The sequence below is a fragment of the Pagrus pagrus genome, assembly GCF_965226575.1.
Source record: "Pagrus pagrus genome assembly, chromosome: 6".
NCBI lineage: Eukaryota > Metazoa > Chordata > Actinopteri > Spariformes > Sparidae > Pagrus > Pagrus pagrus.
In genome coordinates, this window is record NC_140190.1 from 17286999 (window position 1) to 17301700 (window position 14702).

Sequence of the window (14702 nt, forward strand, 5' to 3'; positions counted from 1 at the left end):
GATGGTAAAACAGGAGAGATATTGTGCGGTCCTGCTAAGTGGTTTTAGTTAAATCCCTCGGTGCAGCTTTTTGAACATGCGGAAGCTGTTTCAACTCCTCTTGGCAAAGGCAGATAAACAGACTGTTGCACTAGTCAAAGTGAGAAGAGATAAAGGCACTTATAATGTTCCCTCTATCACTAAAATTCATGATGCTGTTTCTAATTTTAGCAATACTCCTGAGATGCAGAAAACTATGACTGACAGTGTTTTAACATCTCGTTAAAAACTCCAGCCTGAGTTTCATCAGACCCCTCACTTTTGGAGACAGACTGAATACAGTATGTGTTTAATAAGCAGCAGGAACAGGTTGAATCTGGCTGAAACTAAAACAACAAGGAGTCTTATCTTAACTTAAAAATTGGAATTGATATTTAGATTTATTGTTTAATACTTAAAGACACAACAGGTAAGATTTCTGCACTTAAATGTCTAAAAACAACTAGACCATCATGATATATTTTGTTGAGTTGGGTTCTTGCATTACTCTAAATGTATTACACCCAGAGAAATCCACAAGTCTACACAAGGTAACAGCACATTTCATTTAATTGCCTGTGGCTATAACTTCCTGGAGACACTGAGGAAGGAAGTTAATAAAACTTTACAACATTTCCTCGTCCATGACCTTAGATAGATTTGGCAATTGTGGTTGTTTTAATGGTTTGTTCACCAACAGCAAAGCAGGTTTGACTGTGGGATCATATGGGATTTTTATCACATTACTCACAGGAGTGTTTATTTTTCTCAAACAGCAAGATTATTTTACTGTACATTAGCCGTAAGATAGCAAGCAACGACACCCAGAAGGTCTACAGCAAACCCTGTCTGCTTTCAGGTCACTAACTAAACTCAGCACTCACCAGAGACTCTAGTTATCTCCCTTCTTCTCCACTCCCCTCTCTGTAATGGCCTTCATACATTTCCCAGTTCCAGTGGGCAGTCAACGTTACTGTTTATAAACACCCGAGAACGGAGGTCACCTCTGCAAATCTCGGCTGCAGTCATGTTGATAAACAGGAGTGAGGATAAATCCACTTTTAAATCCCATAAGCTTGAATGTTAACTCTGAGCTCTCCTCTCGTCGGTAAACAGCTCTGAATAAGAGCAGGATCTGATTTGATCTTGAGTGTTTATTCCTTATAGGTCTGGCTCTGCAACCAACTCTCCTGCGGAGCTAGACCAGACTTTTATTTTGTTTTGAAAGAGACCCCATTGCAGCAGAAATTGATACATTCATTAGAATTGAGTGAGAAGTTAAGCAGCGTGTCATCTGCAAAACAATGAAAGTATTTTTCATGTTTGATGTTGATTAAAAAAACTAAAACCAGCACCTGCACTGCTATCAGTGGGGTAGAAGATAGAAAAACAACAGATTTACTATCAGTTTAGTAAGGCCCAATTCTGAAATATGTAATGCATCAAATTTGGTTATTTAGAAAAAAATGTCCACACGTATTCATTTTGTTAATAATGTATTTACCAACCTAAATAGTGAATAACCATCAAACTTTTCACATCTTTAGAGAGTCTGTACCTACATGGAAACAACTTGGCCTTCAGTTCAGCATTAAATATGAAAATGAAAGTTTCAAGGTTTTCTTCAGCACTTACCCTGTGCCATCACAATAAACAATCAAACTCGAGAGTAAAAATTGTAAGTCTGACTCATGATTAAATTTCCTCTAGCTCCTCTTCACACTGCTTTTCCTTCTGACTGCATTTTTTCCAAACTACTCATCTGGTCTGATCTGCTTTTCAGACCTTCATCTTTTGCTGAGCTAACCTGATTAGTTGAACAAATGACGCACAAAACCCTAACTCAAATCTATTCGAACGCTGGGTTTGAGGCAAAGTACAACTGAACAATTTCTCCAATGTTCTTGAATTATGAAATGAGGCAAATCAACACCCAAACAACATTACTATGATTATAACAGTTAGTTGCACAGCAGAGGCTTTTCAGAATCTGTCGGCACCGCTGATTCCTGAAGTGTCCAACAATTTTTGTCTGCAGTTTATTGTAGGAGTTGAAAATGTGTACCATTTTCTTCTGAATCTTCACTGCCTTGCTGACTTTTTCTCCATGTTGTTGATCATGCTACAAGCATATTATTTATGAAACACCTTTTCTTCAACAAGTATATATATGTTGTTTCTTTGCAAGTGCTTGAAGCTTTTAAGTGGCAGCAGTTAATTGTGGCTATTTGATAGTCATTGGGGGGCTGTTGTTACATTTAATTACAGTAAGATTTCATATTTGGATGTTGTGTAAATTGCAAGGAAAGAAAACAAAGGTTGTGTACTAAAGGATTTGGATTGAGATACATTCAAACCATGCCAGTTATTGTTGTTTAAAGAAAGTGTAAGACCAATATAAGCTTGGATCTTATACGTTCAGTCTATAGGCTTTAGTTTTTCTGTTGGAAAGCTATTCCAGCAGGTGAATGGGCATAATTAACCGATTTCTGCAGCAAATTGAAATGTCATCATATAACAGTTTCAAAAGTCAGGGCTAACGGAGAGATTAACAGCCTCAATCAGACATTTTTTGACCACATAAATGTGTCATTTTAAATGCAGGATAAAAAGGTTTTGTCTGACATAAACACGCTTTATTGTCTGTTCTGTTGACCTTACACTCTTTGGCTTTGTTTTTAGAGCAAAGTCAACTTGTGTTGTTTTAAATGTGCTATGGAAATAAATCTGACTTGACTTGATTTCTTTAACAGCATCAGAAAAAAAACTACTTTAGCTTGAGTTTGCTAAGTAATAGCATTTTTGAAAGACCTTTGATCTGGAATGGAAGAAGGTTCCCAAGGTTTGATGTGAAGCAGAAAAGATCGATTCCTGCTGCTGGAACTTTGCTTAAACATACAACTGCACAGGACAGTTGCCTTGGTTTCCATTTGAAGTGCACGGATAGCTCCTTTAAACTCTGCCTCGACTTGCAAATGTAGTGAGTCATCAGAGGTGTGAAGTCCATACGTTACAGCCAGCTAGTGAGCCGGACAGACGTGACATTTCCAACGGGTGGTTGATGGGAAATTACAAGAGCTGTTGTTCTACTGTGCATTAATCACTCACTCCCTCCTCTCCCCTTTCCCCATCTCTCCACCCCCCCTTCCTCCCACTGTGCCCCTCTCTCTCTCTCTCTCTGACGTCTGCAGTCAGATACCGAGTTCTGGGATAAGATGCAGGCGGAGTGGGAAGAGCTCGCCCGACGGAACTGGCTGACAGAAAATGAGCAGGCGCAGATTCCCCAGAGTGTCTCTCCACATGAGAAGGTCAATATCGTTAAAATGTCCCAATCAGCATGTGCAGAAGTTTATTTGGTTGCACTGATGCAGAGATATACAGTAAAGATCGCCTCTGTAGTAAACGATGCATGTCAGTCTAGTGTTAAACTATAAAATGAGTTACCTTGGAGAAAAAGTAATACAAGGCATGTTTACAACACTTTTGACTTGACGATTTTATCTAAAAATTCACTTGAGTCACGTATATCTCCTTAAGTTTGGTTTAAGTAGAAAAGAGCACACACACCACCAGTCTGAGAGCTCACACACATGTGCCTTTTTCCTCAAAATCAAAGGAAAGGTTTCACATTTGAGTAAATACACTTTTTTGCTTTCTTGCAGAGATTTAGATGAAAAGATCGATACCACTATCATGTCTGTACGTTAAGTGTAAAGCCTGGGCCAGGAAGTGATTAGCTTAGCTTAGCATAATGACTGGAAGAGGGGGAAAATAGCTAGCCTGGCTATCTACAACGTTTAAATATGTGTCTACTAACACCTCTACACTGACCTATTAATACGTTATATCTGATTTGTTTAATCCACACATAAAATCGTAGAATTAAAGATTACCCAGCTCGCAGCGGACATCAGTTTAACATCAGCAAGACGTTGGACTCTAATGTTGGACAGACATTCAATTTTAGTTGGAAATGAAAATTGGGTTGATGTCAAAAGTCAATGTCGGCTTGACATCAACTTCCAACGGTGGATGGATGTTGAATTCTGGTTACTCAACACCACGACTTAAAACCAACCAAACATCAACATCTAATGATGTTGCAGCTTCACTCAGTGTGGACATTGATATTATAACTTTTTGCACGTGTTGGGTTTTAGTCACCATACCGCACAGTTCATGTCGGTAGTCTATGTCAAAATGATGTAAGCGTGAGATGTTGAATATTGGTTACATTAGATGACCTGACATTGAATTTTGTTCATGCGACATCACAACCTACGGTCAACCTATTGTCACCGTCTAACAATGTTGGTGGCCAGCTGGGTATAGACTCTAGAGGGTCACTATATCTCATACCACTCGCTGATACCATGTCGTTTTTACATATGTGTAAGTGTTAAACAAGTGATATATAATGTCTTAAAAGTCCACTGTGTGGGGTTGATGGGGTTTTATTGGCAGAAATGAAATATAATGTTGATAATTAAGTTTAACTTGGTGTATAATCACCTGAAAATAAAGGTTGTCATTTTCTGCTAAATCATACACACTGGTTAATAAAGGAGCTTTAGTGGGTGCTTGTGGTTTTGATGGAGAGAAAGATTGCTAGCTACATTTCCCACTTGTGTCCAGTCTTTTTATTAAGATAAATGAATCATCTCCAGGCTCAAGCTTGATAGTAAATTTACAGAGATGACTGATTGAGTGATAGTAATCTTTTAATCTAATTCTCTTCCAGAGAAACGAAAATCAAAAGGAATTCAGAAAAAAGGAATCACCCAAAGTAAACTCAAACTATTCCTTTAAACCCTGTTGTTGGCTGTTGACATTTCTCTATTCACAGGAAGTGAAAATGAGAAACCTAAGAGTAAAATACAAGCTGAAAACTGAGGCTGCGGTGGTATCTTTGATTGATGGGCGCTTGCCATCATTCAGAGCCTAAAATGTGTAGGTAAACAAAATCACTTCCACAAATTGGTGCATTTTCATTTCACATGTGTTGACTGATTTACCTTCTACTAGTTAATACATACAGACCAGGGTGCAATATGGCCCATATTGTTTCCTGCGTGTAAAGCATCGCCATATATGTTATAAAGAGGACAGAACATGTGGCTGAGCGGTATATTTTACTGGCCAGCTGACCTTCTTATATAAGGAAATCAGACTTGTGGGCTTCCTGATTGACCCCAGCACAGAGCTAGTTCTTAAAGAAAAAGCTGTTTCAAAGTCATGGCGCTCAGAAGCGGTCAACAACACACCAGGGTAATCACACTTTGAAATTGCAAAGTTTAACATTTAAAGAGAACAGACAAAGCCCAGGGAGCTCTGCTCAGGTTTGATGTGAAGCAGAAAAGATCAATTCCTGCTGCTGGAGCTCGGTTTAAATATACAACTGCACAGGACAGTTGCCCTGGTTTGCATTTGAATATGAAAGAGAGAAACTGACATTGCCACTGTCCCTACTTTTTTTCTGTTGTTTTTTTTTCGCTGACAGGGTTACTACTTCCACACAGATAATCCCTATAAGGACTTGCCTAACGCATTTGACGAGGGACAAAAGAAGTCTCGAGAGGGAGACTTGCCAAACGCTGTGCTTTTGCTGGAAGCAGCTGTCTTGCAGGACCCTCATGATTCAGAGGTGAATTCATTTTGTCCACACACACACGGTGACAAACACATTGTATTTTTTCGAGGTAACCGTGGAGACACCTGTATTTACAGCTGTGGATGTATTTCCAAAAGGGATGGAAGCACATTTAAAGGCACAAATGGCCAATAAAACCTGAGTGGTGTTGTTGGCGTTTCAGCACAAACTTGAGGCTAAATCCAGCACCAATAAGTCCAGCTCGTGTTGAGAGAAGCGAGGGAGAAAGAGTGCCTCGCTGACCACAGGCTTTGTGAAGCAGATTTAGTAGGCAGCGCCCACAGGCTAGACGCTGATTGCCTGTCACAAGCAAATAATATTTTTCTTGTCAAAAGGGTTGTTTACTGTAGAAAAAATGACCCAACTTGCTCATACTGTTGATGAGAATTTCCGTTTTGCCCAGTGAGATGAATAATAGCTCATTCTGCAGGTTTCTCCTCTCTTTTTCTTGTACTCTCCCCGTTTGAAAAGAAGTGACCTCTTTGCAGGCTGAAAGAGCAAAGCCTTCATACAAAGTGCTCTCTGAATCCCCTGGAATATACAGAAATGTGCCAGTTATTCCGAGGAGAGGATTATCCCGCGGTGTATGGAACTAATACGATTCGAAAATTCCTCATAGGGCGCTTAGTGGCTTATTGCCCCACTGTGAAGACCTCCGAATCATTCAGAAATAATTTCGCCCCTCATTTCAAAGAGTGGAACAAAAAAGCATCTGCAGAGATCAGCTTGAGAACAGGTTATTAAGTGTGCCCTTACAGACACAAAATACAGAGGAGTAATCTCATAATCTCACGTTCTGGATTTGAGGTTAGTGGTATCATTGTCTGCCCTCTTGTGCCGATCAAGGGTATTTTCTACTTGAGTCATCCTGATGTGGACCAACAGGGGCACAAAGATCAACCACAACCCCAAGTTTAGAAAACTTAACACAATTGTACCATCACAACTAACTACTCCACTCTTGAATGTCACTGTTTAAAACTGTGTTGTTGTTGTTGTTGTTGTTGTTGTTGTTGTTGTTGTTGCTGTACTCACAACATCATTGAAAATGAGGACATGTCCTCAATGATTCTTCGAGATTTAAATACAGGTTGAATGGAGGAATGAGTAATCAACTATTTCGATGATCAGCTGATCATTTGAGTCATGTTTCAAGCTACAGAGCCAAACTTGTTCCAGCTTCTCCACTGTGAGGATTTGCTGCTTCTCTCTATTTCATATCACTGGTAATTAAATGTTTGAGGGTATTGCACCGTTGGTAAGACAAAACAAGAAGCCTGATTCGATTGAGATTTTGAGGGTTTTTTTCACATTTTATAGACAAAACAGGTCGTCAAGAGGTTCCCAAGTAGCTCATCTGGTAGAGCACGTGCCCCATGTTCAAAGGTTGAGTCCGTATGAAGGTTTGAATCCAACCTGTCTCTTCCCCATTTGCTATCAGGCTTCACCAGTCCTATCAAATAAAGACCAGAACTATTAGTTAAAAAAAAAACAATTGACTAATTTTGTTGCAGCTCAAATATTTAGTTGGTATTCATCACTATATTATTATGTAGTGCCTTTAAAGATATTGTATGGATTTTTATTTGTTTGTTTTTTCTTTTGATGAAACTGATAGGAAGAAAGTCATCAAAGGTGACTAAACATAATGTGAATAAAACTTTCAAATATTAGTCTGTTTTGTCTGACCAACAGTCCAAAACCCAAATATTTTCAGTGTGAGACTGACTCAAACTATAAATCCATCATCAAAAGAGTCCCTGATTAATTTTCTGTTAACCAAGTAATCAACTAGTCCTTCAGATCTAAATAAATGAGGAGTCCTCACCTGAATTATCTCTCCACTTTTAAAAAGAGATAAAGTCAGGAAGTCATATTAGAGCTTTATTGAATAATAAATGGCCTCCCGCTGCTCTGATGATTTAATGGAGTATCTGAGAGTATCTAAGGACAACCCTCCAGGCTAAACACGGCCAATTTTCAATCATAATTACAAGTGCCCCTTTTTCGACCTCATGGAGGTTTTACATCCTTTGGAGTTCTGAATGTTTAAATGCATTCCTGCAGGGATGTGTCTGAAACACTGGCATCTTTCGCTCTGTGCTACCTCCCACTCACAGACGAGGCTGTAACTGTGTTTCAGCCCCTGGAGAATCCAAGCTATGGAGTCCAGGTTTCCACCCTGCTGTTTACTGTTACCTGTATTTTGTTTCCCTGCAGGCTTGGCAGGTGTTGGGGACCACGCAGGCTGAAAATGAGAATGAGCAGGCTGCGATTGTCTCCCTCCAGAGGTAAGGAGAAACGACTGCATCGGATTCCTATTTAAAAATCAGATATCGCTCTCAGACCCGGTAGAGATGACAGCTGTTACTGCTCGGGGACACCATATGTTTGCACAAGTGGGGCTCTGTGGAAATGTCACGTTAAAAGATGAAGCCCAGCGTATGAAATTTGCCTGAGAGGTTTCAATGAACTTATTGGCAGCAGTCTATTCAGCAAGAGGACAAAAAATTGTGATGTAAAGATTTGTTGTATTTATAGTCCCAAAGACAGCTGCATCACCATTTCACTTTTCCAGCCAGCGACTTGAGAAACGTCCTGCGATTTTTATCCTTAAAATAGAGACACCCAACATGTGGTGATTGCATAGAGCCAGGATGTGAACACAGTCCTCAATGGGAGGTGGCCCACTTTCATTCACAACACCGCTGAAGCCAGAAATCGCACCTATCTGGAAGTGTGAACACTGACAAGTCAACTGAGAACACAAAAGACAGCCATTCGGGGGGGGGGGGGGGGAGCAACCTTCCGTTTTCTAGCCACATAGACGGTCCATTCTGTGAAATAAAATGAAAACATTTAATTTCTGCTTGGTGTAAATGGGATTATAAAGGATGTGAAGAATTACTTTCTCAGCTCCTGCTAGAATCTCACTTAATCCAATAGGCTTGTGCGTATTCTGACACACCATTCAGATCTCATGTAGTTTGCGTGCCGTACACTTTAGTTTGTGTATTATGTAATAGCTCCATCTGTGAGGGGTGTGTTTGGGTATGAAGTGAGATTAGATGTTTACCTGGCATTAGTCCTGTTGTTGCTACACTGGCAACACTTCAGTTGGCAAGCACCATGTTGTCCTGCTCTATTCTGGGTTTCTTTAGCAGTTCATTGAAAAATGCCACACAGAATTTGAACAGAAGAACTCATTATGTTAAAAAATAAACATTTTGACTTCACTTTCACTAATTTTTGGCTATTTTATGCTTCACTCTTGAAGCTCAAAACATGTGAGCTTTGAAACATTTTCTGACATTTGCATAAATGCAACTGAATTGTGGGTATTTTTTGTTGTCAATTAATAGGTAACCAGCTCAATTCTGTACTGTTTCACTGTATTCCACAGTATGAAAATTGACTCTTATGATATCATGTACAATTGCTTTAAGAAGCAATTCATTGTATTGCATTCATGTTGAACTGATGATAATAACAACATTCATTATAATGGTGTAATACTATGGTTTATAACCTAAATTCTGTGGCCAAACATCTGCGTCAAATCTGGAGCTGTCCCTGGAAAATATTGTTTTTTCTGGTCACTCTGGACTTTCTTTCATTTTTACACCATGCATATATGAGAGGCTAAACATCTCGTGCAAAGAACACAGCCTTGTGAGTGTGTGGACCAAAGTTTATATAATCTCCACCTTCAGCACATTGAAGTGGGGACTGAAATAATTTGGTTTGACCGAGATTAGGAGGGTTTTAAGGAAGTTGGCACATTAACTGTAGTAAATCTGGCTTGAAAATTATCTTGATGAAAGCTAAAGCTTGTTTTGGGCTCTCCACCAGTCTCTTAACTAATCCAAGTTGTTCATCCAACAATGCTGCTCTTCTCCCCTTTTCAATTACAAAGGTTAGTGTAAATCTTAGTGGCAGCGATCCCAATGATATAACCAGTGATGTAACGTTAGCACGCAGGACAAACACATTTTCCATCTCTCGCTCTGGAAAAATTCACCAAGGGCATTTTATTTTCCTAAATGCAAATCATCTCCCTGCTGCTGAGGGCACCATGCAAACCTGCTCCCCTGCAGCAAAGGCAGAGCAGGAGAGGTGTAGCGCCTCCATCCTGACCCAGAAATCATTAGCCTCCGCCTGATGTTCCCTCGGTTTGGCCTGTCCCAATTAATGCCTGTCAAATCTAGATTTCCCTTTGAAGTGCACACCTTACAACATCTCTTCTCTCCCATGCCCGGGTCCTGTGTCCATCCAGGTGTTTGGAGCTCCACCCAAACAACCTCCCAGCCCTCATGGCTCTGGCAGTGAGCCTGACCAACACTGGTATGCGCAACGAGGCCTGTGAGGCCCTGCTCCGCTGGCTGCGACACAATCCAAAGTACAAGCACCTGCTGAAGGGCAACACGCACCTGATGGGATCCCCAAACTCCCAACGTAGGATGTCTCACGCTCAAAACATGGGCAGACATGAAAGGTGGAGTATTCAGACTGAACTGATGAAAAAAAGAGAATGGAGCATTTAGCTGTTTTTGCTCAGATAGAAGCCTTTGATATTTTTTTCTGCAATGTCCAGTGTCCAAACACACTTGAAAGTCATCTAAGATGAACCTTTATATGCCATGTATTGTCAGAGGCGTAGTTAAGAACCCAAAGATACTCATTTAACAATGTTATAAAAAAGAGAAGCAGATAATCATCACATTGGAAAAGTAGCAACCAAAGACTGAGGCAATTAATCAATGTCAAAATAGTTGCCAATTATTTTCTGGCAGTTGACTAATCAATTAATCAACTAATTGTTTCAGCTCAAGTGTTACAAATCAATGAGCAAGACTGAATTGTCAGGTTTTTGAAAGCAGCCCACTGGTCTAGCATTAGACTAATGTAACACTGTTGAACTCATTATGGACAGTTTTTAAAACAAACTTGATTCAGCAGAATCAGAGGTATCACCTTGTTTATTCCACGTATTCTTCTTCCTTTTCAAAACCTGCTGCCTACTTTACCCACAATGCAATTTAGCCACCAAATGACATCACAGGAGGCAATTTATCAGATTACATGCAGCTTTCTCTGGAGCAAAAAAAAGTGGATTTGGTGGAGGTACTCTTTACTAGTTCCTAAACTCATTTTCCAAAGTATTATGTATGTATATATATATTGATATATATCTTGATGTATACTGATATTAGTATTATATAATATCTGAAATAATAGGTGATGTTATAGATGTCAAAAATTGAAAAGAGAAAATAATCTATAGCCATCTGTAAGTTTTAAAAGTTAAAAACTGACGTAAAAATGCTGCAACTGAATTTCCGCCCTTAATCTAGCAGCTCATTGACTAACTGACAAAGATATAATATATCACGTGCTGCAGGTTGCACACTCGACAACAAGGTCTTTGCCAGCTGTTTTCAGGCTCTCATTTGTTTTACTCGAACTGCTATAACTCTGTCAGGTAGAGCAAGAACTTGTTTTAAGGTCACTCGACCGCGGCTGGTATTGGTGTATGTTCACTGGCGACACGGCGTACATGGAGCTACGTGTATCCAGCTTGTCAAACCACTGTTCCTGCTGCAGAAGCCAGCTGTCCAAGTTATCTTAAGCAAGAAAAATTAGGTTGTTAGGTGTATCAGATTGAAAAGGCCTAATTCTGCTCCCCAGGTGAAGCAGCACTTAATCAAATCATTAATCGCCAAGTCAATGTGAAGAGATACAGGTACCTCACAATTACTGCAGCCTCCGCTCTAATCCACACAACATCATCCTTTTTACTTCTGCTGCTTACTCCATCACTCTGACTCTTCTTCTTTCTCTCCTGACTTTCCTTTACCCTCCCTGCCTTTTCCTTCATCCTTGTCTTTAACCAAAAGCTAAGAAACAAATGACCAGTGAAGCAGAATTGCTGTGTAGCTGACATTTATTTAATTTTTCACTTAAGTGCATAGGTTGGAAGATTGTCAAGATTTAGGTTATTAACATTCACTATTATATTTGTATTAATCCACCTCAATATAAAAAAAAACTAACCTACTGGTGAAATAGTACAGAAAATGTTCACATCTGGTCAGTAAGACCTGTTTTTATTGAAAAATATCACAGCTGTTTGCCATCTAGTAAAGACTTAAACTCCCCCCAAAAAATAATTCTGAACCACTGCTCTAGCAGTAGTCATATAAAACACCAAACATTTCATCAAATATTAATTTTACATTTATTTTAAACCGGGAGGTTTAGTTATACTTATACTCAAATATACTGTATACTTCATCTCTCCTCTACCCTCCTGTCACTCTCCCTCTCTCTCTCGTTTTTTTCCACTATGAATCAAGTTGACGTGCAGTATAGTGCACATCATAGCTCTGCAATCTTAAGAGCGCTCATTCAGCAGCCTTAACTCACACTAATCCATGTGTGTGTGTGCGTGTGTGTGTGTGTCCACAGCTCCCTGCAACCGGAGGTCAAGGAGCTCTTCTTGGATGCAGTTCAGAACAACTCTGACAGCATCGACCCGGATTTGCAGACGGGCCTCGGGGTGCTTTACAACCTCAGCGGAGAGTTCAACAAAGCTGTGGAGGCCTTCAATACAGCTCTGTCAGTGCGGCCTGAGGTAGGAACCACACACACGCACACACATGCACACACACATGTGGAAAAATACAGATTAGACAGAGCAGAGCTGTAGTCATACCAACGCTTGTCAGAGGAAGAGATGCTCTGCAGGCACAAGTAATCTCAACCCTCAGAGGAAGTAGCACAGACGAAAAAGTGGGAAATACCGAATTTGTAGACGTAATTCATTCAAATTGTAATGTTTTTATTTTTTGTGCTCATGAACAAGCATACACACACTTGACCCCCGTGCCAAATTTCAGCTGAAAACTGTCAATGGGGAAATTCTTGCAGATTGATTGACTGGCCAAAGGAGCCACATATAGAGCTGTGGGTCGCAGCTTAGACATAAAACTTGAATTAGATTATTTTGGTTGTATGCCTCCTCGCACCAGTCAAATTGCTTGTCCATTTTTTGCAGAATATTATGATGTCACAGTAATGTTGACCTTGGACCTTTCGGATATAAGAGGTCATCATTTTTTCCTATGAGACATTTGCAGTGTTTCCTCTACATTAATTCAGGAGTGACGGACCACCACAGTAAGAACATATTGGAAATTAGAAAAAACATAAACAAACAAACAAAAAAAGGCCCAGTGAATAGAACTAGCCCCTTAATCATGATCAAAAGACTAAATATAAAGTAAGACCGGCAGGGATGGACTCTGATTCCAAGTGGACTTATGTGCCAAAGTTGAAGTAACTCCCTGTAGTTGTTCTTGAGATATAATGTTCACCAGAGTGAGGCGGATGGACAGACAACCCAAAACGCTGAAGGGGGTGCGGTAATAGTGCCATACAGTGTGAATATGAATTCACATTCACATTGTATGACACTCTGTAACTTAATACACTGTACACACATATGAATGCTAATATCGAACATACTGTATGTTCCCATTAAATACAGGACTCTCAATGAGGGCAAAATATGGAAACTCATTGAGTGCATCTGCTAAAAACACACAACACTACAGTGCGAACTTGAAAACCATGATCTGTCGCACACCATGTGTTCTCATGCAAACACATACAGCAGACGTGAAGCCCTCAAGCTTGTACACTTCCTCAGAGACATGGCGCCGCAATTATCGAGGGAGAGCTCGTGCAAACGGATGGGTTGAAGCGCACCAAACTGTCACAGCAATATGTGAAGCAAGGAGCTGCCAAATCTGGCCTCCTGAACTCCTGACTGGCACACATGCGCTCTCACACATGATCCAGCACAAGAATAGAGCAGGCTCACATTTACGCAGAGAACTAAAATCAGCCTCTGACGCACATTTCATGCACATTTACACAACAAACAAAATAAACACACACACACTAATTCGAGCTCAAACTCTTTCTCCATCTCTGCATCTCCTTCATGCAAATCAGTCGCTGTCCTCCGAGCGCCGTCCCAGGCCGGCGAGAATATTACTCACTGTTAAATCCAACCTCCCACATTTGACTTGGTAATATCTGCTCCCCTGCTGGAAAAATAGCTCTGAACACAAAGGGAGATAATTATATCCTGCTGCCAGGCTTAGCTAAAGATGAAGGACCCCTATACTGTAGCAGACCATGACCTCTGTATGTGCCTGTCTACCTGCAGGTGGGAAACAACGGCAAGGACATCCTGAGTGATGTAACCCTACTCTCCTTAAATTACCCTTGTTAGGTTAGTTCATTGCAGGGAGCTGTGTAGGGCTCCAAACACTTACTTGTTATTTGTGCATCGAAGGGAAAAAACACAGTGAATTCTAGCTCCAACACTGCATTGTCATGCTGTCACTGCAGATAGGAGGCTGCGTGTTGTGCAGCAGCCCAGATTATTCAGCTCTATTTCACTTGCACTTCTCTGTTAAAGACACTGTCAGCTGCGTGATCAGCTGGAAAGCATTTAAGACTTAAAGATAACTGAAGACAAGCCACTGATGAGCTTTTAATTCAAGCTAAAAAGAAACTCTTTTACTAATTAAATACATCCTGAAATATATATGCTAGCCACATTTTCACAACACACATCACAGTGAACTTTAGCAATAACAAATCTTTCACTTTCACCCTCAACCAACCAACCCCACCATTCACTCTTCATCCAGGACTACTTGTTGTGGAACCGCCTGGGGGCCACACTGGCGAACGGGGACCGGAGTCAGGAGGCGGTAGAGGCTTACACGCGAGCCCTGGAGCTGCAGCCAGGCTTTATCAGGTCCCGCTACAACCTGGGCATCAGCTGTATAAACCTGGGGGCACACAGGTGAGTGACCTGGGTGGGGGGGGACAAAGTTCCCACACTTATTTGATGCAGAAATTATATTGATTCGAGGTCTCGTTACAGAAAATTTCCAAACTGCTTGTCCTATCTTAACTTAAATTTCAAAGCTAAGACAAATCCTATCTTTCTGTC

General features: G+C 40.5%; 1 protein-coding gene across 5 annotated transcripts in view; it reads left to right on the top strand.

Annotated features, from left to right (window-relative positions):
* The window catches only part of pex5la (peroxisomal biogenesis factor 5-like a), a 102823-nt gene that overhangs the window by 80075 nt on the left and 8046 nt on the right, over positions 1 to 14702 (top strand). For all 5 annotated transcript variants that reach the window (XM_084356144.1, XM_084356146.1, XM_084356145.1 and 2 more), the window contains 6 exons: positions 3210 to 3326; positions 5519 to 5662; positions 7889 to 7959; positions 9945 to 10163; positions 12137 to 12302; positions 14395 to 14552. In XM_084356144.1, the coding sequence (XP_084212270.1) occupies positions 3210 to 3326; positions 5519 to 5662; positions 7889 to 7959; positions 9945 to 10163; positions 12137 to 12302; positions 14395 to 14552 (875 nt within the window). The remainder of the gene's footprint in view (positions 1 to 3209; positions 3327 to 5518; positions 5663 to 7888; positions 7960 to 9944; positions 10164 to 12136; positions 12303 to 14394; positions 14553 to 14702) is intronic.